Source organism: Podarcis erhardii (genome assembly GCF_964252035.2).
Source record: "Podarcis erhardii genome assembly, chromosome: 1".
In the NCBI taxonomy this organism is placed as follows: Eukaryota; Metazoa; Chordata; class Lepidosauria; order Squamata; family Lacertidae; genus Podarcis; species Podarcis erhardii.
Window position 1 is genome coordinate 74,084,461 of NC_138497.1, and position 27,543 is coordinate 74,112,003.

Sequence of the window (27,543 nt, forward strand, 5' to 3'; positions counted from 1 at the left end):
GCTCAAGGGATTTTGCGGAAAACAGATGGGGAAACCGTGATGCTCCAGGCGTCGTTGGGCTCCAAAATATCTGAGCCAGCATAGCCAGGGATGGTGGGAGTTGCAGTCCTGCAACATCTGCTGCACACTGAAGTGACTGGAAGGGGGTCTCTCCCTTGGAAAGGATCCAGAGGCCTTTTTCTTTTCTTTTTAATTTTCTTTATGCTTTTCAGGTTTATACATTTCACTTATACATTTTACCATCATTTTACCATTTCAAAACTTGACTTCCTTCTCCCTCTTTCTGCGGTTCCTTAAATTTATTTTTAATATCTTCTGCATATCCAAATTAACTTAATTTGCTCCTGTATTCATCTACTTTAAATATATATTCTTATAAAACTGCAGGTTATTACAATAATCCTGCCAATGTTCTTATCTGTTTACAATTTATCTGTAAATATTCAATAAACCATTTGTATTCTTTTATAAAAAGTTTGTTATCTTGATATCTTATTCTGGTAAGTTTCTTCATTTCTGCATATTCCATAAGTTTTTTAATCCATTCTTCCTTTGTTGGGACTTCTGCTTCTTTCCATGTTTGGGCAAGTAACATTCTTGCAATTGTAGCATATATCAATAAGTTTCTGTACAGTTTAGGTGGTTCTGTCCCTATAACTCCCAAAAGAAAAGCTGCTGGGTTTTTGTTTTTTTACAAATGGTATTTTTAACATCCTTTTCAATTCATTATATATCATTTCAAAAGGTGTTTTTCACTGGCCACAGGAGGCAGTCATGGCCACCAACCTAGATGGCTTTCAGAGAGGATTGGACCAATTCATGGAGGAGAGGGCTATCACAGAGTTGGAAGGGACCCCAAGGGCCATGTACTGCAACCCCCTTGCAATGTAGGAATCTTAGCTAAAGCATCCATGACAGATGGCTCTCCTTAAAAACCTCCAAGGAAGGAGAACCCACAACCTCCCAAGGGGGAGAGTTCAGCTGTCGATGGCGATGAGCCATGATGGCTATGCTTTGCCTCTGCAGTTGGGAGGCAGCAAAGCCACATGAGGGAAGAGTTGCTCATGCTCAAATCCTGCTTGCGTGTTTCCCACAAGCACCTGGTTGGCCACGATGACAAGAGGATGCTGCAGTATATGGGTCACTGGCCTGATCCAGCAGCCTCTTCTTAGGTCCATATTCCCAGAAATGGCATAGGGCAACTTTTGGGGCAGCAGCCTGGCTTGTTCTTTTGTGAAGCTCTGTGGGAGAAAAATCAAGCCATAATGTTGTGATTAGAGTAAAAGTTAATTCAATATTCTACTTATTGAAGCAAGACAGTTGCATTGGGGGAGACCCCATCAGCCAGATTCTCTTCTGTGCTAATTGATGTTCTGCTCAGATGTTCTGGAACATAACAGCTTCTGTAGGGATGGCAATGTTGCCACAGCTTGGTTCATGAGACCACAAGAGATTAGCTTTGAAAGGAACACCAGAAACAGCTGGTCAAAACCCCATAGCCATTCCATACTCTCTTCACCTTTTCACTTTTCAACATCTCACCCTCCTTCATGCTGACTCTGCTTTTTTACACCCCAGTGGGAGATTTTGTGTTAAGATACAAATAGGCTCAGGCCTTGCAGACCCCAGACCCATACATTCCACTTCCACAGCATGAATGGTGCTATAGTTGGTAAGAAGAGAGAAAATGCTTCACAAAATAGCACAATGACAGCAGCCCCAATAGCAAGCTGCTCCGCTTGTTATGCCCATTGCACCACCACCAGCTGGTCCCTGGTGAGGTCTCCTTGGTTGGCTTAGGCCTCCAAGGCCCGGAGCAAGTGTACCTTGCTGCCCCTCCCCTCTGCGTGGACCTGGTGGCCAAGAGGAGAGAAAACTGAAGTTGATTGGCTGAGCACTCCCAAGAGGGGAAAACTTTGGGAACCACTAACTTAAGGAAACTTAAGCTTTTAAATTTTGTATCTGATTTGTAACTATTCCCTCCCTCCCTGTAAATGTAGTTTATAGAAACTCCAAACCAAAATGAAATAGTTTATTTAAACAAAAACTTTTGTAACTTCTGTATCTATCTGAAATGCCTTTGGTTCTATCAGAGAAACTATTTTGCTGATGTCATGCTAGTTGAGTCAATTGTTACATAACAAATGATGTCACAATCTAGTTATTGCACAGTCTGGCTCATCACAAATAGCCACCAAGAAAGCCAAAGTACTGAGCTGCCTAAAACCAGCTGAAAGGTGATTTTCTTTTGTCCTTAAAAATTAGCCATATCAAGTCACATTCCATAAGTGGGAAAACTCTGAGAAATTGTACAATGATTGTTGTTGGTTGGCTGATTTTCCTTTTGGCTTTGCATCTGATGCATAGAGTTCCAAACGCTAAGGTGAGTAAACTTTGAAATACCAGTTGGAAATGCTGCCCTATGTCACCCTAGTTTGCTGTTTGATGCAAAACCAAAGAGTTTGATGTGTTCAGTCGACTGTTTTATATGGTTTTGCACCCAGACAATAGGAAAGCATCCTAATCATGCCAAGTACTTAACTGTCACCATCAGGACAAATGGCCTCACCCTTTAAATAGAGCTGAGATTTGTGTGCCTTTAAGAACATGTGTGCAAACCCATATAAGCCACATTACCCCACAGTAAACCATCTGAGGAATTGTGGCAATGAGAATATATGGAGTGCTGTAGTAAGCGAAAGCGTCCAAAATAAACCAGGTGTAGCATTACCCTAAGCATGAAGGAAGTAGATATGCACGAGTCCCAACCTTTATGCAATACTAGATGTGTCCTACATGTTCCACTAATCGTACTAATAAAAGCATGTTACTGGTGTTGATGGAAACTATTGAAGCTTTTTAAAACTGCAACTTTATTGCAGTGGTTCCAAAATACCTGTTAATTGTTAGGCCTTTCTCTATTTCCAGAAATGTAGGTGAGACACCCCTTTCCTTATAGTTCAGAAGGATAATAAAAACAATTGTTTATATTGATTATAGTTCAGTAATTCTTTATTGTCACTGATAAGTGTGAACTGTTTAATTATTATTTACTGTTATTTAATTTTACTGTTTACTATTATATTCTAACAGATTATTGAATATTGCTTTATTTAAGTTGTTTATTTTAAAGTTTTTGTGACTTTTTTGTATTGCATCAGATTGTTATTACATGTGTGATCTTTGCTGTTTTGTTGTTTCTTCAGCTTGTAAGCTGCCTTGTGTATTGTATTATAGGAAGACGGTATAAAAATTAAAAGTGAAATGAAATGAAAAAGAAGCATAACACCTCAGCCTAAAGTACAGCGTTTCTTGTTGCTAAGGTGTACTCAAGTTCCAACAGCTTGAGATAGATTACTGGGCCTGTGGGTGACAAGTTTCCACTTGTACTTAATATTTCCTTGTGAGCTTTCATCATATTTCTTGCTCAGTGCTGTTAGAAGAGTGGGCATGCCAAACTGGGAAAGGAAACTACCTTAGCACAACGTGGTTGTCTGTGGCTGTGTGATTGTGTGGAAGTCTTTTTGGCTGAAGCTATAAGACTTCCATACAATATTTATTTGTTGTGCACTATAGTCCCAGATGGGACGCAGGTGGTGCTGTGGGTTAAACCACAGAGCATAGGACTTGCTGATCAGAAGGTCGGCAGTTCGAATCCCCGCAATGGGGTGAGCTTCCATTGCTCGGTCCCTGCTCCTGCCAACCTAGCAGTTCGAAAGCACATCAAAGTGCAAGTAGATAAATAGGTGCGTTTCCGTGCTCTGCTCTGGTTCACCAGAAGCGACTTAGTCATGCTGGCCACATGACCCGGAAGCTGTACGCTGGCTCCCTCGGCCAATAAAGTGAGATGAGCGCCGGAACCCCAGAGTTGGTCACGACTGGACCTAATGGTCAGGGGTCCCTTTACCTTTACCTTACAGTCCCAGAGCTGGAGAAGAACTCATGGGGGTTCGAGATACGTGGGAATTCTGAGGAAGGATTCAAAAGACATGAAAATTGGCCAGTTCTGATGCTTTATTAAAGAAAGGTATAGACTTACAGCAAAAAGCAGCCTGCCAGTTCTCCTTGCATCTCGTGCGCAATGGACACCACCAGGCAAGAAGATGATGGACTGTCTGCACCCAAGCAAATATGCACACATTCTTTATACAACATAACAGCATACGTCGCATGTCCTGTGGAATTGACTCAATCATTAACCTGGGGATTTGTAAACTTGATGAGAATTGTGTGTCTGGTGGTGTAAAAGCACAGGGACAACTTCACAGCTTACTTGAACACTGCCACACCACACACACACTTTGCCCCTAGTCTCCATCCACTAGCATTTGCTGCTTGAGGTGTTTGGCTCACTGTAAGTCCCATTAGCCTTCTGCACCAACCATCAGATCAAATGAGCTCCAACGTTCAGCCCAGTCAAAAGAAACACAGATATGGTTTGGGAAAGATGTGCCTGTCCTCGAGTAGTTCAGCAGCCTCTTTGAAACTCAACATCATAGTTAACTCTAATTACTGAGTAAACTTTAGATGAAGGGGAGAAAGTGAATAGTATAAAAAGACTTGAAAAATATTGCAAATACTGTATGATATTTCGCATTTGTGCACACCCACAAAATAGGTTAAATCTACTTTTTAGTTGTTCATGCCCCAGAAAGCTTCCAATTCATCACTTTTCCAACAAAATTGATTTAATGACAACTCACAGGCAGATTAAACATTGTTCTATCACTCACATCCTGCTGCGTTCGTCCCATATGTTGCTCCAGTGTCCCTTGTGAGGCCACAGGGGCTTGGGGGGTGGGCAGCCAGATAAGCCCTGGTGCATTAGTGAAATTCTACTTGCTCTTCTCAGGTTTCAGCCTACAAATGGCACAGATCACATTCCTGACAGTCTCAGTTTTGATGATTTTTAAAAAGTGTTTCTAGCCCCAGTGGTTGCAAAGCTGTTACGCTTGAAAGGTAGTGGTCAGTGCCTGGTGAGATAGAGGTGATCTGCTGAGCATCTAAGCCCTGCATATCTCTTTTCCGAAAACCAGAATAAACTAGTAAGAATAAACTAGCAAAATAGTAAGAATGGCACAGAAAAATTATGCAAATAAGGTCTTATGCATACTTGATCCAATGCATCCTGGTAATTGATTTGCTTCTCATGCAGAATTGCCTAATAAAGAGGAACAAAAGGAAAGCTGAAGGTGTTATCCCTAGACCAGTTTGAACCTGCACACCTTAAACTCAGCCTCTGAGTCCAGCCTCAACATATGGCCCTTTTTCTATATGAATGTTGGTTGAAGAGTGAAATACTTCCCTCCAAACTTTTCGGTAATATTCTGTGTGTTTGGTTATAGGCTGAACCGGCAAAGAACGAAGGTGATAAGCATTAACTGGCATTGTCCTTTAGAGGAATGCAACCCAGGACAGACTTCCCATCTTCTTTAAGAGCGACAAAGATGTTCCAGTTCAGAAGTGCTATTTAAAACATCAGCAAGAAAGGAGTTTCAGGAGCTAATGCTTACTGCAGTACTGAAGGCAATGAAGCATATTGTTTCTCTTGTTGGTAACACATAAATTGATTGCACAGCATCATGTTATATGTTTATGACCAAGTTACCTGGACCTTCAAATATGTTACCACGTTTCACGATGCGCAGGGCAAAGTGGATCTCAAGCATTACCTATAAGAGCATATTTGAAATAGATTATGCTTCTGTTTAAGGGACAATCACATAGAACGTTTCGTATCCGATACGATTTCTGATGGACTATGTACTTTTAAAATTGCCTACTACCTGCAGTAGCAAAATTCACTTGGTGTTCACTATTCTGAAAATATAATGGGTGGAAAAAGACATAAAGGTTAATGTCTGCGGAATGATTTATTTAGTCTTTTAATGCAGGTGCCGCCTTTCCCATGAAGATTTGAAGGCATTTCACAAAAATGTGAAAGTTAAATACTGTAATAGAAAGCAACAAACTTCTTAATTTTAAAGTTTAAATTTTTAAAAAAGCATGCCTATTTATTGTCTGCTGATTAGCATTCCAGAATAAGCATTGTATAATGAACTATAGCACAATTATCCTATTCTTCCCATGTAAATAAGCCACACATAAAGGAGTATATAGCCCAGGGGGCAGCAAACTTTTTCAGCAGGGAGCCAGTCCACTGTCCCTCAGACCTTGTGGGGGGCCGGACTAGATTTTGTTTTGGGGCGGAATGAATGAATTCCTATGCCCCACAAACAACCTAGAGATGTATTTTAAAGAAAAGCACACATTCTACTCATGTAAAAACAACAGGCAGGCCCTACAAATAACCCAGAGATGCATTTTAAATAAAAGGACACATTCTACTCATGTAAAAACACGCTGATTCCCAGACCGTCCGCAAGCCGGATTTAGAAGGCGATTGGGCCAGATCCGACCCCCAGACCTTAGTTGCCTACCCGTGATATTATAGCCTATAGACTATCAAAGCCTATAGGGAGATGGACTTAAATAAATACTTAACTAATTCCAGAGCTTACGGTGTTAGCAGAGAACAGTCAAGATTATTGCATCTACACCACCAGAGGTAGTGCTAATTTATATTGGGGAAAATGTTGCAGAGCCGAGTGCTTCTGTTCAGCATTTCAGACACTTCATTCAATCCACACCACCTAGACTTTGCATTCCATGCCTCCTGAGCATACTCAGTCCTCACTGGGCAAGGGTGTTTGTTTGGTTCGTTTCCCTTTTTTTTGGAAAATATTGGTGTAACCTGGAACCCAAATACCCCATTATGTATAGATGGTGCCATTTTGGTACATAATATCAAATACTTGGAGAACTGGATTCATTATTACTATCTATGATTCTATGGTGATTGTGTGAGAAAAGGAGGTGTCCATGACAAAACCTTTAAGAAGTTTTCTCATTTAATGAAAACGTCATTTCATACTTGAAATGACATTTTCAAGTCTTTTTGTTTCTCTTCAATAAAATGTGTCTATTCTGTTATCTTCTTTGGGAACATCTTGCACATCTTCCATAGTCATCCTTTGGGGTGTGAATTTCATCGCCCTGAGGCCTGATGGTTCAAAGTATCTAGTTATCTGGAAGTCCAGAGTGTCTTTGTAGATGCCTTTTATGTTTCCTTTGTTAGCTATTCTTAGCTGGACAACTCCTCAACCTCTGAGAATTTCTGCAGACACTGTGAATGTCTAACTTGTTCCTCATCTTAAAGCAATACAGTACTCGCAACACAATACATGCATCTGGCTCTTTAAAATTAGCTTTGTGGCTTAGCTACAGTTTTGTCATCACCATTTTGCTTCCCCCCCCCACCAAAGAAATTCAACTCAGTTTTGTGCAGAAGGTATCTGGGGTAGCAGGTGGCTTTGAGTACCAAAATGAAGCTGCTGAAAGTGTGGATGAAGGGGGAAGAGGCCATAGGGTCATGCCAAGGGCTTGCAAAATTATTTCACTTTAACATCTAAAATTCTTTGACTCCCTCATTGATTTAGGGAAGCAATTACAGAATACAAAGTACAGTCATGATATGGCAAGCATGATGTGAAGTTTTTGATGTTTGTATTAACTGGGCTAAAGCCATAAAGATGAAATTCAACAGATATACGCTGTGTTACAGCTCAATGGAAAACTGCTTTTCCAGTTTTTAATTTTCCACTAAGATACAATTTTATATGTTACTGAACTATAGCACAGTATTTGTACTAAACTCAGTCAATATTATTCCCTAACATTAGTGACTATGACAAAGTAGTCAGAAATGGCATCATCCAATTAAAACTTTTAATATTTGATCTGCTATTTAATAACTCCGCTATTTTGATATTCTGTAATATGATCTAATAAATTCCAGCAGCTTCTGCATGGCTCAGACACTTAATAACAGAGTGAAAGAGCAAACTTTAAGGATCAAAGACTATTTTGCAAAGAGTCCTGTGGAAGGAACACCGTGGTATTTTAAAGTCTCCTACAAATTAATGCAAACCAGTGAAAAATTCAATAAAATGTTTTAATGTCTGTAATTTATTATATACATAATTCGCTTTCAGACTGCACTTCAAATGTGCAAAAGCATACACTCTGACAGCACCAGAAAAAAACAATAAGGTTAACAGTTTTTACCTGATTTGTCACATTGTGTTAAACACAATGACCTTCACAAAAAAACAGAACATGGAATCTAGAAGCATCCTCAGTTATATGCTAACACTTGATTGTAGTACTCTGACTCAACAAAATAAATAGAAATCCAACATAGTCATCACAATTAATTTACTAGTCTCTTCAAGACTGTATTTTCTTTCCAGTGTTTTGGTCTCTTTGGGGTAATTAAATTTACAGAAAGCCAAAGCCAAATAAAAATTAGTTATGCTGGATAAAAATCAGGGGCTTATAAAAAATAAGATTTTATACATTTTGAAAGAGTTCTCCGTTAAAGAATAAATCAGAGTTGTTTGCTAGGATGTTCCATGAAACTTGCTGCCCTGGCCTCTGTCAGATACTGCTGTAAAAAGTGTAAGTACAGCCTTAATAAAATACATATAAGGCAATTGCAAAATTAAGTTTTAATTAAATACAAAGTGCCCTTCAGTTTTACTTAGTATTATCAATAAATACTAACTACTGTAGTTGTGCAATACAAGACCTGGAAGGACTTTATAAAAAAACTATGCTATTTCACATGATCAAGCATCAACAAAGCATCTTTGACAGCAGAATTAACTCTTCATCCTACATTCCTGGAAATATTAATGTATGTAAAAAAAGGCACATCTTTCACTGAACAGAATCAGCAACTTAGACTAGAGTTCAGCTAATGCAATCTATGACGTCTCTATAGAAGCCTGACACCTCCAAAAGGAAAATATTCAATTTGTTTCTTTTGCTTCAGTGTTGTATATGCCTTGGAAGAAATGAATATTCTAGTTGATTAATGAACCATTAAATAATTGATATATTTATTTAAGGGGAAGAACCAAGAAAAATGATGGGAAAAACATTTTCCTGCCACACACAAATAATGCAAACAGACATGTTAATCAGCTCATCATCTCAAAAGAGAATACAATTATTCTCTAGAATGCATGATCATTCTCATGTTCAGGGCAAGTTTCTATTTTGGAAGTTCTAAAGTGATAAAGAAGATTGGCAATATTGATTATGTTATCTTCTACAAGACAAGTAACACTGAAATGTTTCAGAATACAGTCTTGAACAGAACTTACAAGACATGGTTAAAACATGCATGTGAAAAATGAAGATTTCTGTTAAGATTTCTGGTGCTACAAATTCTTCAGCTTGCTGAGGACCGTACCTGGGCTGATGATTAAGATACTTCCTCCATTAGAATAGTTATAAAATGAACAGCAGCCTGGTCATGTTTCCAACAGTCATTGCCTTGAATGAATTAAAAAGACAAATGGGAGCATTTGCCAGATTCATGTGTGCATATATTAATCACAGCAAGATGGAACGCAGACAAATGGGGGGAAATAGCACTAGTGATAACAGTAACTTTTAAGTTAAGAGTTCCAGTTCAGCTGCATGCTAACTGTAGCAACTGTCCAATAGTTTCATTTCAGCAAACATCACCCAACAACAAAAAAGGGTGGCTGAAGGATTTTATAAGCAAAGGTTCTTTATTTTCTTTACATTAATTCTCCCGATTAAACTCCACTTCCCATTTTGAAGGCTGAATTCATTCATTCCTGTTACTTATTACAATTTCACCTCCAATTATTCTTTAAAATGTAGTCAATCTTTGCTAGAATACCTCTCCGCTAGAACACTAATCAGGATACACTGTCCAACCATAGTTTTAGTTTTTAGAAGAATATCATATTCTTCATTATTGGCCTGACGATGCAATTTTTAGTAAGCATAATCGTTTTTTTTATTTATTTGACAGCATATCATGGACACCAGAGTAATAAAATACATGAAACATGACTGAAATCCCAAAGCACAGTTCTTTTAAATGGGGGAAAACCTAGAACTTTTTGTAACATACAACTACTGTGTTACTTTTGTAGTAGCTTTAAATTGGTGTGTAACCAAATGTTCAAAAACCATCAAAAATGACCTTTTGACAAACTGTTTCTTTGTGGGGAATTTATTCAGCTGCTTTATTGAACAACTGTTAAGAATAACTATAAAGATGCCTACAATGAGAAGGATGTAGACTGAATTGGTGTTTATTCTGGAATAAACTAGTTGGCAATATACACCAGCAGGCTTTGGGGTTGTTATGCAATATGCACTTAATCTAGAAATGGATACTGAAAACAATGGGGTATATTCTAAAAATATTCCTAAAATGTAGTTAAGCCAAAGTCATAGAAATTATATATCTATATAAAATGTAAGTTTGCATTTCCCAAGATAATTTTATTTTTATTTTTGGCAATGAAATCCCAGACCTACAAGGCAAACTCATCATTTGGTCCCATTTCTTATTGAAATAATTTCTAAATGATACGAAGCAGCTCAATTCTATCTTCTGCACAGCAGGATAGGAAAACATCAGGCAGTGGACTCAGCGGCGTAGCGTGGGTTATCAGCACCCGGGGCAAGGCAAGTAATTTGCGCCCCCTAACCCGGGGCAAGGCAAGTAATTTGCGCCCCCTAACCCGGGGCAAGGCAAGTACAGTAATTTACTCTCCCAAGCAGCAGCAGTGAGGCTTCTCTTTCCCCTGCGCTCTCCCGGAGCTGCCTCTTTTGTTTCCTTTTTTCCCTTTCTCCAAGGCTTTTCGCTTTCTCTCCTTAAATGATTCCCCCTCCACACCACGGCGTTTCCTGGCTGCTTCTCCCCCCCTTCCCCTCTCTCTCCTCCTCGCTCTGCTTGCCTTGCCCTGCCCTGCCCTGCCTGAGGGCGCCCTGAGGAGACTCCGCTCTCCTTTTTGACCAGGCGAGGTGGAAAAAAGGGGGGAAAGTCTCTTCCCGCCCCCTTGCCAGACTCCCTGCTCGGCTCGGCTCGCTACCCAGAAGGCAGGCCAGTGGAGAGAGAGCCGCAATTACCATAAAGCTCCTCTCCCTCCGCTTCGCCAAGCTGTCAAAGCCCGGCAGCAGCGGCAACGGCAGCAGCAGGCGCAGCCAGACCCCCGCCAGCCAGCCAGCCAGCCCGGCTTCCTCTCCTTTTTTTGCCCGTGGCAGAAGGCTTTGCTCTCCCCCTTCTGCGACCTCCTCGCCAAGCCGAGCGAGCGCGGGCTCCCTAACCCGTGGATTTTAGTAGGGGCAGAGAGCTGCTAGTGCGAGTGCGCCCCCGCCCAAGTTGCGCCCGGTGCGGCCGGCACCCCTGGCACCCCCCACGCTACGCCACTGAGTGGACTGACTCTTATCAGCTCAAGGAAGACTTCAAACACATGGGAATAGATACAGGGTTTCCCAAGGCCCCACTCTACTGAATTCAAGAAGCCAGAGAAACAACCTTATATTACTAGAACCAGCAAGTTAGCTTTGCGGGGGGCGGGGCAGGATGAGATTTCTGTTGGCATGTATGATGCTGTTTTCTTTTCTTCATGCCAGGCACTGCTGTCTGTTTATTCCACAACAGCTACATCTAGGGGATAGGTTCAGTCTATTAGTTTGCAAAGACAATGCTCATGACCTTTCATGATAACATTGCTTTTTCAAATAATCTTCTCCAATACAGGTCAATATTGCTTTCAACATCAAGAACAGCAGCGACATTTTTTTAATCTGTGCTTTATCTGAATGGGAAGAATGATATTTAAGCATCTTGACTCAGGACACAAACAACATTATTCCTTTTTAAAGTAAAATGAAGAATGCAGGCTGTCGTACTGGTGTGAGGGCCCACATTTTGCAAGCCAGTGCATAGTCAGTCAGTAGTCTGCTGGCATCCTTGAACTAATTTAGGCAGTAGTAACATTCATTTCCACTTTAATTCCGTCTATATTCTCAATTAGTGCATTTATTTTATAAAAAGGAAGCATTGGCAAATATTAAAAATATGAATTTGTGGGTCAAATTAAAGAACCATATTTCTATATTTCCATTTTCTACTCAAGTTTTTACCCTTTCACATGCAAAGTAAAACTAAAGCTGAAATTTGGAACAAGCAGCAGAATGGGGGGGGGGGGAGAAATGGAAGAATAACAAGAAAACCATAGCTATGGCAAATTGATTAACGTGTTCTCAGCTTCTTTGCCTGCTTCTTTCGTTTCAATTCTTCTTCTTCACGTCTTAGCTCTTCTAGATCTTCCTGCATCCCAAGCCTCAAGCTGCGGAATAAAGATTTAGTTACACTAAAATCTGAAGATAATTAAACCCAAAATGTAGGAGCACAAAAAATCCCTAGCCAGGAGGAAATCAACATAACCCTCTTACAATTTCCCATTACTAGACAGCTTGCAGAAATCTTAGCTAGGTTTAGGATATGCCCTAAAGAAGCCATATTAGAAACTGCCTTACATTGCCAGGGATGCAACAGCACTGGAATATGCTACAATTAGACTGGAAATAGAAAAATAAAAATAAATGGCTCCCATAACATATTGAGACGGTACAAGGTTACAAGCCTACCCAATACTAAAAACATGCTATATAAAGAAAGGCTGGCTAATTGTAATTGCTGCTGCAATTGGCCTGAACAATAATGATATCCCCCAATTAAGAGTATAAATATAGAGAGTTAGAGCAGCTGAAATTTGTATTCACGTGTTGCTTTGAAGATGCTACAAGGATCAATAATACCTCCAGACAATCCTATATATGACCAGACAGGAAACCAAACTGATTGCGTTTATATTCTATTTTTGTACAGTACACTTCCGGAGGCCTAGGCATGTAAGCTTGTTGCAGTGAAACCACAGAACAGGGACCAACAATCTTTTTGGAGCAGTGGACATTTTACAAATTTCAGGAGAGTCCTGAGGGCACTAGTCACAAAATAGTGCACATGGACAGTGTGGTGTAACACAAAATTAGAGAGAAAACTTAACTCCGACAATCTTATGCTCACTATGGGGAGCCAGCCAATTGTGGAGACCATGCAATACACATATAATTGCTATGTAATAACAACAGAGGGCATTCTTCTGTACTAGGAAAAATATACAAGGTGGCCACATCACACTCCCCTCACAGAGAAGGTACCTGTACATTTTGCCCAATAACTTTCATTTTAGGAGAGCTAGACACTTGCTTATTTTAAATGAAAACTCAGAATGGGGGCGGTGGTTTTCCCAGGGCACCAATAAAAGCCAATTAGTGCCAGGTTGGCAACCCCTGCCATGGACTGTTTTGCAGCAGCTTAAAGACCTGCTTGAATTAAATGTTCCATTCTTCCAATCATTCTGCCTGTGCAAGCATCCCAGCTTGCCAGATGGAACAATACCCCCCATTCTGTTCTAGGGGTTATTCTGACCCTTCCCCAGAGGCCTGTGGGGAGAGGCATGGGAAAGCACTGTTGCACAAGCAAAGGTCCTTGTGCAGGGCTTCTGCCGACAGAGTTGGTTAGGTGAAAAATGTATTAAGTATTGCAATGAAATACAAGAATTACAGTCTTAGCTTCAATATATGCTAAATAAGTACACAAAAAACTCACAATAGCAGGAATTGGTCCCTATAATCATCTTAGCTTCACTGAGTAGAACATTTTTAATGGGACAAAAATCATTGTCTCCATTTGGGCCCAATATTTAAAATTGTTTTCAGGAGATCACTGACTTTCTGAGGAAGCTACAGTCTTTGACAGTCTTCCCAGTGACCATCCTTCAAGCAAGCATGGATGTTGAGGCTCTATACACTAACAAAGATGGGTAAGAATCCATCAGGAATATTATCCCAGTTGATCTCTCCACCAAGTTGGTCACATTGTCCTCACTTATTTCAAATTTATGGAGGGCTTTTGGTTTCAGGTTAACAGCACTGTGATGAAAACGTGCAGATCTCCACAGTATGCCAATATATTCATGGCTGACTTTGAATCATTTCCACAGCTTCTCTCGCCAAAAATCTCCCCTTCCCTTGAGGTCACTTCACAGAGACTTCAACCATTTTGCTCACATTGCTTGCCATGGCTCACAATGATGCCAAACTCATCATTATTTGGAATCACATTAATGGACTGTTTCTTTTTGATGAATGACCAAAATCTGGGTGAGTGAAGTGGATAGATTCAACTCTGCTTACCTTTTGGCTTCCTCCTTCTGTTGCTCCTTCCAGCTGCTTTCCATGTAACGTAAGGCATAATCACTTTCGTCTTTATATCTGAGAGTAATAGGCAAAATGAAATGCAGTATGTTCACTTTTGCTATAATACATAAATGCATGTGTTTCAGTACCAGAATTGTATATGCATTTAAATAAAACAGAAATATGTTTCAAGTAACCTTATAATTATATGGCTGGACCAAGTCAGTTCCTTTCAGTGCAGGGGTGGGGATCTTTAGTCTCAGTAATCATATGGCTTTGGCAAATACTAGTAAATAAATAGGCTGCATATAGTAGTATATCAGCCCCTTTCTTGCATTTTTTGAGTACATGCACATTCATATTTTTTATCCTCGATTATAGTTGACAGAAACCATTGAGAACTTTTGCTCAAACTCTGTTTTTTTGAGGAGCTCCTGATCAATTTCAAAAGTACTCAAGCAGACTAAATTATGAAACTGTATCGGGGATTTTATTTATGCACTTTACATGAATGTTATAGAGATTGTCATAACTACACAATGGTATAAAATGATGCAAAATTATTTTTCTCACCTAGCCCGATCATAGCCAAATATCTCTTTAATATGTCTAGAGATTTCTTCCTGGGACTCTCCTTCATCATCTATGAAGTCCTCCATTTCAGAATCGTATTCATCTTCATCGTCTTCATATTGCCTTTTACTAGTAATAGGTGGAAGAGATGGTCTTGGAAAACCTAAGGGGTGAAATTCAGACATGTAATACACACTTGCAAACCTGCTGCAACATTTATTTTTGTGCTGCATTGGTTTTTCACTAGCTAATACAGTCACTTCATGAGGCTTTACACGGGTTACATTCTGGGCAGCTATTGGTGTAATGCAGGGGCAGATTAACTTTCGGCCCTCCAAATGTTGCTGGACTACAAGTTCCATCATTTCTGATTGCTGGCCATGGCTGACGGGGGCTGATGTGAGTTCATCATCATCTGAAGGTACACAAGTTAGTCATCCCTGCTACCCAGCATTTAAGTAACAAATTTGGTTGGATCACTGTAAACGGCTTGGCAAAAAGAAATGTTCTTTTCAAATGCAGGGGCGTATTGCATCAACACAACAAATCTACTCTTGGAATACAAATCTGAAATCCTCCTCATAATAAGAATACTAAATGGTGTGTGTTTTCTAGGCCTTTTGCTTCAAGCATTATTAGGTAGCTTATTATGTACCAGACATATTATTATGTACCAGACACAAGGACATAGACCAGGCTAAAGGCCCAACTGGTCCAACATCCTGTTCTCACAGTGACCAACCAGATGCTTATAGAAAGTTTGCAAGCAGGACCTGAGTGCAACAGAACTCTCCTCACTTGAGATTCTCAGCAACTGGGATTCAGACTTCCAACAGTGGCAGTAGAACATCATGGCAAGCCCTATCCTCCATTAATGCTTCCAGTTCACTTTTCAACATATCTAAGATGGTGGCCATCACATCTTATAGAAATGAATTTCATAGTTGAACTACCGGTATGTGCTGTATGCAGTAGTTCTCTTTTATCTGTCCTGAATCTTCCAACATTCAGGTTAGTTGAATTGCCCAGTATTATTTGGGGGGGGAGGGGATAATTCCCATGCAGTTTCTCTACACTAGAACACAAAATCTGCACTTAATTCCATCTGCCTGACATGTTAGGCCCAGATTTGGAAAAACAGGGCAAGGCGAAGGATGATTTGTGCTTAGCAGCAAAGGGTTATCTGTGTACATCTACAGCATTCCAGCACCGTCTCCCTCTCCAAAATGGTTGACATCGCTTCTTCAAACAGTACAAGCACTGGAGTTGCAGCAAGCTAATCTAGAATAAGAGAAGCTTTGTTATGGGAGAGTAAGGGCTACTGACTGCTGCAAAGATTAAGTTGAAATCCTGTCTGCCTTGGCAAAGGATTGCTCCAAGAAAAATAAAGCTCAACTCTGCCCTCCCCCAACTGGAGTGATTCCTATGCTTCAGATCAAGGGAGCTTCTTACCCCTTAAATCAATCGTGGAATTAATATCAACCACAATATCTCGGTTACAGCCTTTCCTGCTCAGACTGAATTTGCATTAGCCTGTAGAAGCCAGAAATCACATAAATGTACCCGATGTTAACAAGGTAATAAAATTTATCTAAGGTTTCCTACGCTCTATCATACGTATGTTTGTGAGGAGCAATCAAATCTGCAAAGTAGTTTGAAAAACAGTCCATGTTTTGCTTTGCTTTTTTTGTTTACAAAGTTTATGGTAGAATGAGTTCCTATACAAATTCTCGGAGTACTGTACTACCACTGAACTCAATGGAACTCACATTCAACTAACATGCACTAGATTGGAAGATATGCAACTCCAAGTCCAAACAGCTACAGTGAGACAACAAATGTATGAATGAAACAAAGAGTACATATCAAATTATTCATAAACTCAAACTTTAAAGATACCTTGTGGGGGGATCCTGGGTCTTTGCTGTGGAAATGGCCTCATTCCATTCATTTGTCCGCTACCTTGTCGTGGTACCAGATTTTTAGAAGAGATCGTTTCTGATACAACCGTACACTTTGGTTTCAGAGTTCCAACTGAAGTGGTGTTTGGCCGGCCTGGTCCCAATCCTGAGTTACTACCTCTTGCCGGTCCTGCATTTAGACTATTTGGCCGCCCGGGTCCTATGCTTTGACTACTTCCAGAACGCACTGGTCCTGAACTGTTGCCTGGTCTGCTAGGTCCCACACCTAAGTTACTGCCTGGCCGTACAAGTCCCGCACTTGAGCTGCTGCTTCGTTGCGCTGATCCCGAGCCGCCACCTAATCGTCCAGGTACCATGCCTGAACTATTGCCCTGTGGTCCACGTCCAACAATCAAACTGCTGCTTGGCCGACCTGGACCTGTACTCAAGCTGCTCTTTGCTCGTGGAAGAGGTCCTCCTGTGCCTGAATTTCGGCTTGCTTGCTTGGAGCTGACATTTTTAACACCTTCATGCTGGGAAGGAGCCACACCAGTTGGTTTTGTTTGGCTAGTAGTTTTTTTCAGACCAATTTCTTTAGCAGATGGATGCCTGAGAATTCCATTTGCAGCCGTTTTCAAAGTTGGGGTATGGGAGTTAGGTCCAGATTTCCCACCCCCATTAGATGCTGGTTTAATTTGACTGCTGTTTGATGGGCTTTTCAAAGGGACCTTATGTGCAGGTTTTGCTTTCTCAGAAGGGTTGGGTTTGGAGGCAGATGACAACTTCAAATGCTTTTCATTTAAAGCTGGTCCCTTGGATTTCTTGTCAGTACTACTTTGAGAGGAAAGGCTTCCTTTCGACAAGGAATGTTTGTCCGCTGAATGCTTACTATGTTTAGAATTTATGAGCGCCTTCTGTGAAAATTCCTTCTTGGAAGAATTTGATATAGTGACCTGTTTTATTTCTTTCCCAACTTTTTTCTCTTTTAGTATAACCCCCTTTTTGTGTTTCCGCTCTAAGTATTCTCGCTCTCTCAGTTCTTCCGCTGTCATGGGTCTTTCCTCTGTCTTTTTCAGAGGAACTTTTATTTCAACTGGTTCATACTGTTTCTTTTCAGCCAGCTTTAAAAGGTCCCTAAAGTTCAATGTTGGAGGTGCACTTTTGGGAGGCGCCTTTGGTTTCACTGGTGCTTTGGAAGGCTTTTCTGCATATTCTTCCAATTCATGCTCCGATTCTGTCTGATCATATTCAAACTGCTCCATTTCATCACCTGTCATGCATTCACCTCCTTCTGTGTTCCCTTCAGAACTGTTTTCACGGCCTTGCCTCTTTCTAGGCTTCTCTTCAACAGGAATGCCATTATAGCCACGGAAATTGTCCTTCGTCCGTGAAGCCATAGCTCTTGCTTTTCGGTCATGTTTCAGTTCTACACGTTTAGCGAGAAGTTCTTCTTTTCTTCTTTTTTCTTCAATGACTGTGAAAGAAGGAAAGTTCCTATGTAAAATATTTTTTGCGCTTGAAAAATATTGGGATAGCTTGAAAAACTGCAATGGCTAGTGTGCATTGTAAAGGTCATGCTCAGAGTTTACATTCTGACTACAAACTATCTAAGCAATCAAATAGCAGACATAGAACATAAAAGCTACCCTTGGAAATAACACAGCAGACTTTTAATTAAGAGCTCCACTTTAAACACAAGGGTGGACTGAGATCTAAAGAACTGCACAATTAATTCAGCACACCCAGGAGGCTGTGGGTTTGGGTTTCTCAGGCAGCCACTCCCCATTGAACATGGGCAACTGCTTGCAAAACTGAGGAGGACTTTCAAAGAGCAGTTCTGTCCAGTATCTTCTGGAATTTGTCAAAAAGCCTGTTAAATAAAACTTGCTTTGAAAGAACAAGGTGTCAAAACTATGCACCAATCTCTGTGATGTTGTAGTTTCTAGCTATTGTACAAACTGAGAGGAATTCAACACTCTGATGTTCCAAACAACCCAGCAGCATTGATGGAATTCCTGCTTGCCTGATGGAATGATCTCCCCCTCTCCCTGCTCGCTGCATGCTGTACTACCCCAGAGATATTGATAGGGAAGGTGGGAAGCCTTGTTGTGCTCACAGAAGTCCTTGCATGGGCTTCAGTAATCTGAATACAGTTCTAAATGCAGAACAGAGGGGAGGAAATGAACCAACTTTTTAAGTTTTGCCACTGCTTTCAGAGGATTCTAGAAGCCAATACACATCCAAAAATGAGGGAACTATGGCAACAATATTCAAAAAGGAAACAGAAGACAGTTATCACCAAAAATAAGTGACAGTGGCTCTTGGGAGGAGAAAGATAATTTAAAAATATACCTTTTTTCCTTTGTTCCTCTTCTTGCCGCTTGAGGAAAGCTCTCACAGCTGCTGACTGAACACCTTTCACTTTTGGATCCTTCTTGGGAGGGCCTACTGCTAAACTGTATCTTTTCTGAAAAGAGACAAAATGTCAGAACCACACACCAATTTCTAAGGCTCTAGGTTTCTAGCTACTGTACACAGCAGGTTGGGGGCTTTGGGCAATTTAACAATAAAAGCCTTTTCAGCAATTGATTTCAGTGGTGTTTAAGGTGCTTAGCACTGGCCACAACCACATGCCACAATACGTCATAAACCCTCTTATCACAACATTTTGAATGACATCATCTCAGACCACTGGCTATGTTGGTTGGAGCTAATGGAAACTGAAGTATAACAATATCAGAAGAGCATAGATATAACACAATACAGGCTATATATTATTCAAAAAGCTGTCTCAGTGCTTATGCAAGTAAGAGTTTTTGTACTTAATTTGTGATTTATTTGGGGGGGGAGTGTTTAAACATGGTCAGATTTAATTGTAATTACTTCTTTAGCTGTATAAGAAAAAAGCTGTTTTATGTTATATATATATATATTCCTTCCAGTACCACCTTAGAGACCAACTAAGTTTGTTATTGGTATGAGCTTTTGTGTGCATGCACACTTCTTCAGATACCAATCTTCTTTGTATTTGAAGAAGCATGCACGCACACGAAAGCTCATACCAATAACAAACCAAGTTGGTCTCTAAGGTGCTACTGGAAGGATTTTTTAAAATTTTTTTCGACTACGGCAGACCAACACGACTACCTACCTGTAACTATATGTGTGTGTGAGAGTGGTATGTTTATAATTACCAATTTAGAATATACTGATTTTCCTTCTCAATGAAATAAGGAACACTAAAACAAATACTTTAATACAAGACTTTATACAACACGTAGCTTGTATGAGGTATAAAAGTCTACTGCAGCTACAAGTTCTCTCCTTCAACAACTCAGTGAACAAGCTAGACAGGCAGTAACATTCCATTCTCTTTATTTGATAAAAGTACCAGCTTTATACAAAGACTTGTCCGCAGTGGCGAAAAGCACAGGTCAAACTCTCCTGGTGTGCTTTTTAAAACACTGATTATCCTTTTCTGAGCACCTCCAGATGGCAACTGTAGGGTTGAAAGCTGTAGCAATATGCAAACTGCAGATGGCTGTTGTTACACAGCATTTAAGCGATAATTGAAATTGAAAACCACAAAAGCCTTTAAAAGTTCATTTTGTAAAACTTGATTACACCCTCCATGCCTTGAAATATTGGTGAAAATGATTCAAAACTATGTTAGCTCCAAAATTAGCATCTATCCCCTCTTTAAAAGAGAGCAGGTGTCTTTTAAAACCCTGCCCTCTCCATACTAAGAGTGATACCACCACCTGGCTTTACTTTGATAGAAGTAGACAGTTGTCATAAGTACAATGAAGAAATCTCACAACCCTGACTGAGCCAGATATTGAACTATGACCCACTCCACAGAGTTGCTGTGGAGCTAAAAAATAAAATAAAATAACAAGAATGTAGTAGCCCTTTATTTGAAGATCCCAATGCTATTTCTGAAACTACAGCTTAACAAGAAGACAAAATCATGTAGAAATTCTAAATGTTATAATTCAAACTTTGAAAATACTTTCTCTTTTTATCTTATACTATCACATTGCCTTTGGCCAGATTCATTCCCTACGCTACACAGACCCTATGTGTTACTGTTGAACAATAACAAGGACTACTTTTTAAATCAAGTTAATAGATATTTACATACTTGGGTCAGATCTTGAGTTATCTATAGCAACAACTGAGCTATCAGTGGAAGCATTACTAAGCCCAATAGTCACTTCATTTTGAAAACAGCTAATTATTGCTTAGCATGGTTTTCCCTAAGGGAGATGAACTAACAGCTCTATAATTTTAGCGAGACATGATGCAATACATTATTGTTTCTATTTCTCATATAAATGATCATCAATGTGCTTATTCACTATCTAGCAAAGAATAGTTTCAGCCTAAAATCCTTCTTAGCAGTAACATTTCAGTAACTGCTTACTACTTGATAATGGTTTTTAAAGTGTCTCAAATCTGAAATTACCTTCAGGAAAACTTAATACATACATTTTAATAGTCCAATCCTAGTCATGTTTACTCAGATGTAAAATAAGTAAGACTTTTAAAGTTAATGGGCTGGATCCAATGCTTCTCTTCCAATGGAAGATAATTTGAACAGAAAGATTATTTCTGCTGGAGGAACAGACTTCCTGTCAGAGGAAAGGAACCTCTGAATGCTGTTCAATGTTGCCTAGGACCGCAACCACAGGAAAGCAAATCTTAACTAACTCTGCTAGCTTACAGGAAGAGATGAACTTCCCAAAGTCAACAATAAAGATAAAATTGTAGTAAATGCTCAAGATTTTATTAATCATTTCTGAGATTTCATTCAGCACAAGCTCTTTAAGAGAAATACACTTTCAGAAATTATATTTCTAAATCAGATGTGGGGAACCTGTGGCCCTCCAGATATTCATGGAATACAATTCCTACCATCTCGAACACTGGTTATGTTGGCTGGGTCAGATAGGAGGATGAGTCCAATAACACCTGGAAAGCCCCTGTTCTGAATTGTGATTCCTTTTCATTGATTAAATCACTTTTCCCATGAAGAGATCATGATCCACACACACTGGCAATACGCATTTAATAAAACATGAACTTTACTGATAGCATCTTCAAAACATGTAATATGTTCTCTTGAAAGCGAAAACTCCATTTACTTGTCCTATTTGGAATCTATACAGTAGTTTCTTGCTTTCATTAAATCCCTTTTAGTAGCTTAGACTCCATTTTCCTGATATATTGTAGCCTAGCAAAAGCTGCATGAACTTTTACTAACCCTTCTCATTAGGAAAAAACCTCACTTGCTTTTAGGAAGGAACAAGCAGCAGCCAGTGTCCTGAGACTGAAAGAATTCAAGGAGGTCAATTGCCATAGCAATGCTGAAGGGAGACTGGCTAGGCAGAACGATTGCAATTAATATTATATCAATATATAAGAATGGATGTATTAATCACAAAATAAATGAAAGCAGATGTTGGTGGACAGCTAATAAATAAGGTAATTAATATAGATGGACATTGATGAATATTGTTATAATGAGAAGGTTGGGGAGGGTTCAAAGTATCTAAGAGATTTCTGTCCGGTTTAGACAACAGTGGGATGTAACTATTATAGAAAGTTTTATTGCAGCCACATGATTGGCTAATAGTAATCAAACGTGTAGCACAGAAGTATATAAGAATGCTTTCTGTATCAAGTTGCAGTCATTCCTTGATTTCTAGGGGACTGTCCCCATGCCTAGTTTCACCTGAAGCCTATTTTGCATAGAACTGTAGAGTCAGAAGGGACCCTGAGGGGCATCTATTTCTTTGTTTTGTGTCAGGGTTCCCAAGAAGAACACCAATTTCTCTCTTTCTCTGACAACCAACCCTTCGCACTTGCAGCTGTCCTTTCATCTAGTAAATGTTGAAATCTGTATTGTATTCAGGAGCACTTACAAGACTCAAATTTCTATTTAATCTATTTTAAATTGAAGAGCGGCCCAAACTTTCAGATTACTAAAACAGAAGAAGGCATTGCTGAAAATGAACTATTCATAAAAGATTTATGTGAAAAGAGACCTGAAAGCATCTGTGACAGGGTTGTCAAACCTGTGACTCTCCAAGCAATGGGATTCCCCACTCCTATCAGCCTGGCTAAGATGGAAGTTGTAGCCCAACAAGACTTGAAAGGCCACAGGTTATCCACCTCTGATCTAGAAGAGCAGTCTCCAGCTTGGGGGGGGGGGGGGGAATGTTATGGCTAAAAAAATATAGTCACCTTATACAACCTACTTTGAAAACTGAAGGTCAAGTATAAGAATTGGAATGGTGGTTTTTTTGGTTGTATGGAGAAGTTAAAAGAAACGTTTTTTTTACATGTGTAGTAGACATGCATATTGAACAGCTATTTGGTGCAACTGTGCTAAGGGTGTCCAGGATATATTTGCTGCCGGCCTTTTTTCTGTATCCAGTTTTTGTCTAAGACTGCAATCCTATGAGCACTTACTTGACAGTAGGCCCCACTGATTTAAGTGGAATTTAGTTCATAGTAAGCATGCATTGATTTGCCTGCAAGGCATTTAAAATAGAATTGCTAATACATCATCTTTCCTACGTCAGCAAAGAGTATAGCTGCACACTGTTTGAGGAAACCACAGCAACCCAGGTTTGGGACATTAGAACAAATATTTCAACTGACACTATGAATGAGATACAGAGAGAAGAACGTTTTCTCGTTAGACTGAGACTTGCGTGTTTTTCTGGAGAATTAAAATCAAGACATGGACTAAATAAAAAGACCTGCAATAGGCATTTAAATCATCATGCTGTCTACTCATAGAAAATATATCTTGGGCTTGATCCATCCCCTGAGGATGTGGCATCACATAAAAGTCTCCAAAGGTTATAACAAAGCCCTGTTTCCTCCATCCTCCACAGCATATAATAGGGCCGTCACCATGCCATAGCTGTCAACTTACAGATTTGAAAATAAGGGACCAGCAGCCTTGAAAATAAGGGACCAGCAGCCAAAATAAGGGACCTGCAGCCACACCTGTTCCAGACTCTCCAGCCTTCCTGTCCTCCTGAAACCTGGTCAAACTCACGCTGGTAGCTTCGAGAACACTGTCCAACCAACTTTGTAACCAGAGGTTCAACTGAATAGAATCTGAATCACATGCACCACAAGGCCTATGCAGCCTCAACTTAAGATGGCTCCCCGGCCTGGCTTTGCACTGCAAAGTTTGCAGCAGCACGTGCAACAAAATGGCGTCCAGCATTCAAAAACCTCCTCAGCTTGCATTAACTAGCCACACACAAGGCATGCAAGCTCCACCCCCCAGTCGTTCTTAGACTTCTTATTGGGTGAGCAACACAGCCAAGCAACACAGTTGGAGCCTCCCTCCTCCTTGGCCGGCAGGGAGGGAGGGAGGGAGAGGAGCTGCTTCCTTTGAAATTTAAGGGACATCATTTAAGGGACATTTAAGGGACAACCATCAATAAGGGACAGCAGCGGGACATGGCGCTGGAATAAGGGACTGTCCCTTCAAATAAGGGACACTTGACAGCTATGCACCGTGCCAGTCCATTAACTCCAAAATCTCTAGCCAGTCCTCTCTGTCCCACTACAATTGACCAAGGAAGTGTGATGAAGGGACAATGGTCTGCTCCCTCTAACTCCACAGGGAGAATAGAGCTCTGTTATGCTCTAGTCTAGGGCAGGCTCCCTCAAACAGAAGGCTGGGTGCATACCAGTGCGTCTTGGGCCACTCTGAGGTTGGCCTCAGTGCCACAGCCTGTCCAGAGCCTCCTCAATTACCTGCCTAGTCTCCTAACCATGTGATAGACTTTTGATTGGGCCAATGCCTGTATCAGCAACTTCTTGCACTCTAGTGTCCAGGAAACAAGGAGAGAGAGAGAGAGAGAAGCGAGGCACTCCCTTCTCTGAGAGGAAAGGACCAGAGTAAGTGTTTATGGAAATTAGAAACTGAAATAAAAGATTCATTTTTATGGTAATAAATAAATGAACCAATAATAAATAAACTAGGAAAAGAAAGGAAGAGGATGAGAGAAGCTGATATAAAAGGTGTGAATATAAAAGGATCAGGAAGCTGGGATAAAAAATATCGGGAGTTTGGCATGGAGGGAATTAAGTTGAGTATGAAAAGAGAATTGGGGGAGGGGAATACAGCAGATGGGTAAAAACACTTTGAGAGGCATTGGTGGGGGGCTGGAAGGGAAAAATATAAATGAACAGGCCTTCTCTACTTACAGCCTCTGGATAAGCGCACACTGCCTAAAATAGGGAGGCTGAGCAAATGTATGTACTTAGCTTGAGGAAAGCTGAGCTATGGAACTCCCTGCCACAAGGAAAATACTGTGGCAAATAATTTAGCAATTTCTGAAGGTGGATCAGATATCAGTAGAAAGTGATGTCAGTAACCGCAAGCTGATTATGCCAAACTCTGCCTCTGTCTGCCACTACTGTGTGACTGGCTCTACATCTGAACCACCATTTTGTGACTGGTGGATCTCAGGGTAATTTGAAGCCATCTCCAGAGGGCCCTGAGGATAAAAAGCCTGAGAACCTCTGACAAATAGGAAATCCTTCATGCACACTTCTACACCCATGGTGCACTGGACCAAGCTTAAGCTATTCTATTTAATGCTGTATTGAATTAATTATATGGGTAGGAGGAGAGAGAAAGAAAAAATTAAAGGCACTGTCTCTTACCAGAATTTTACCAACAGTTTCCAAAAGATCATCATGACCCAGTATTTGAGAAAAATTTGATACCAAATTTTAAGATACTAAAAAAGGTGGCATAACTCTCAGGATATTCTTCCCAACATGCTTCTTCAGGAAAAGGAAGAAAGAAAATGTCAATACAGTGGTACCTCTGGTTACAAACGGAATTCGTTCTGGAGGTCCATTCTTAAGCTGAAACCATTCTTATCTGTGACTTCCGCTCGCATCCTGGGGCAAAGTTCGCAACCAGGAGCAACTGCTTCCAGGTTAGCGGAGCTCGTAACCCGAAGCATGCGTAACCAGAAGCGTTCATAACCAGAAGTATCATTGTAAGCTCCTTTGTAACCCAATAGCTACCTATCCTTAACTAATGCTACATAATACTAATATTATGTTGCCAGTTTTTGTAACACCTGAAGCTTTTTTTAAAATAAACTTTGCTTTATCAAATATCTTACACCTTTTACCAGAAGAACATGCAATGATCACCATGATCCTAAGAACTCTTTCATTTAGTACTTCCTTGCTAACTGTAATTCTCATACAGCCATTCAATGATACAACAAATCTAGATATCCATTTGTATTCTGATTCTTTAAAATATCCCACATCCATAAGCCAAATTCAGGTAAGTCAGATAACTATAAAACTCACAATTTGATTATATGTGCTGTCTGCAAAATTTGAGTGTCACAAATAAACTACAGCTGCTATTTTTTAAATAAGCATCCGCCTAAAGTCTAAGTAGGCATGCTTAGGCTGGCTTTTGCTGCTGTTGTTACACCCAGAGAACCCTGCTGCACATCTTCAAAGCCCGGAGAAGCTCTCTTAAAAAGTATAAGCCAGATAAATCCCTTTAAGAATTCAACTTGGTATAAAGAGGTGTGGGATAGAGCTGTTAATGATAAATTAACATGTGCCATTAAGGTAAGATGGGAAATATGCAGGAGAAAGGATTTTGAGGAGATATGGAGTGTGTTTGTAGAATTTGTACTGTTAAAACAGAAAGGGGTCAAACCATCGCAAGAGGCGTTGAAATTTTGGGAGGTTGGATAGCTACAATGGAATGGTCTCGGTGATGGGATGCACATTTTTATTTATGATTATTACTTTGACAAAATAATTTTAAAAAAGAAAAAGAAGTGACCCAAAAAGTTCCCTGAACCCTCACATTCTGCTTGGACATTGTACAACCTCAGTGCAAACATTAGTCCTACGTTTTTAGGCCAAGCTTCAGATCAACTGGAGAACGATTTTAAGGTTAGCAACCCAGCATATGTAGAGGTAACTGAGAACCAACTTTTTGGTCTCGTTTTCTAAAGTTTTAAGGTATCTGAAGAAGTGTGCATGCACACAAAAGCTCATACCTAGAACTAACTCAGTTGGTCTTTAAGGTGCTACTGGAAGGAATTTTTTTATTTTGTTTTGACCATGGCAGACCAACACGGCTACCTATCTGTAACTAAAGTTTTAAAGTTATTTTTTGCGATTAAAAAAAGAGGAAAGGGTAGGGATTTGAAGTCAAGTGTTCGCTATCCGGAAAGAAAAAGAAAAGAAAAAAGCAGCAGCAGCAGCTTTTGAACAAAGGCATCTTTCTGTGACTCAAGCGAGAAATGCATTTGATAAAAAGCATTCCCCCCCCCCCCCGCCCGCCGGTGACACCTCGCCGAACAGGCTCCTCTCGCCGGGCGCCGGCAGCTGAGCGAGCAACAGATTAGCAACACAAAAGCAGAGCAAGAAGCGCGCACGGATACCCGGGAGCGAGAGAGACAGAAAGAAGAGCCCGAGAAGACTCGACTCAGAAGAAAGTCCGCTTCGGGGAGAGCAAAGAGAGAGGGACCCAGAAGGGAAGCGACGGGCCGCCGCCGCCTCTTCCCCGCCGCCCACCGTCCTTTCGCCTCCCTCCCTCCCTCCCTCCCTCGCGCCCCCGCCAGCCCTCACCGGCACTGCGCTCAGCCCCTGCTGCTCCGACGCCACCAGCAGGATATCGCGGAACTCCATCCTGGGCTCCGTGGCCCTTTCGCCCCCGGAGAGGGGCGCCGCCGCTCAGCCTCGCTGCTGCTCCTGCCGCCCCTCGAGAGGACCTTCTATCTCCCTCCTTCCCTCGCCCAGCTGACGGGAAAAGTTCCTCACGGACGCCTCCCTCCCCCTCCTTCCTCACTTCCGGCCCCGAAGCGCCTCTTCCCAC

The 27,543-nt window shown here is 40.7% G+C and overlaps 2 protein-coding genes and 1 long non-coding RNA gene across 3 annotated transcripts in view; 2 read left to right on the forward strand and 1 right to left on the reverse strand.

The window, feature by feature from the left end:
* Window positions 1-27,543, forward strand: part of GTF2H1 (general transcription factor IIH subunit 1) — a gene marked incomplete at its 5' end in the record, with an annotated part of 330,296 nt that overhangs the window by 91,503 nt on the left and 211,250 nt on the right. The window lies entirely within an intron of this gene.
* Window positions 2,201-5,852, forward strand: LOC309351233. The gene is made up of 2 exons (XR_014160757.1): window positions 2,201-2,383; window positions 5,346-5,852. It is a non-coding gene; the product is annotated as an uncharacterized lncRNA (long non-coding RNA).
* SPTY2D1 (SPT2 chromatin protein domain containing 1) lies at window positions 11,332-27,454 on the reverse strand. Its single transcript, XM_081840795.1, has 6 exons — window positions 27,297-27,454; window positions 18,990-19,104; window positions 16,636-18,111; window positions 14,737-14,899; window positions 14,161-14,238; window positions 11,332-12,248 (listed from the first exon to the last, which is right to left on the reverse strand). The coding sequence occupies exons 1-6, from the start codon at window positions 27,354-27,356 to the stop codon at window positions 12,152-12,154; spliced, it is 1,989 nt and encodes a 662-aa protein (XP_081696921.1). The 5' UTR covers window positions 27,357-27,454; the 3' UTR covers window positions 11,332-12,151.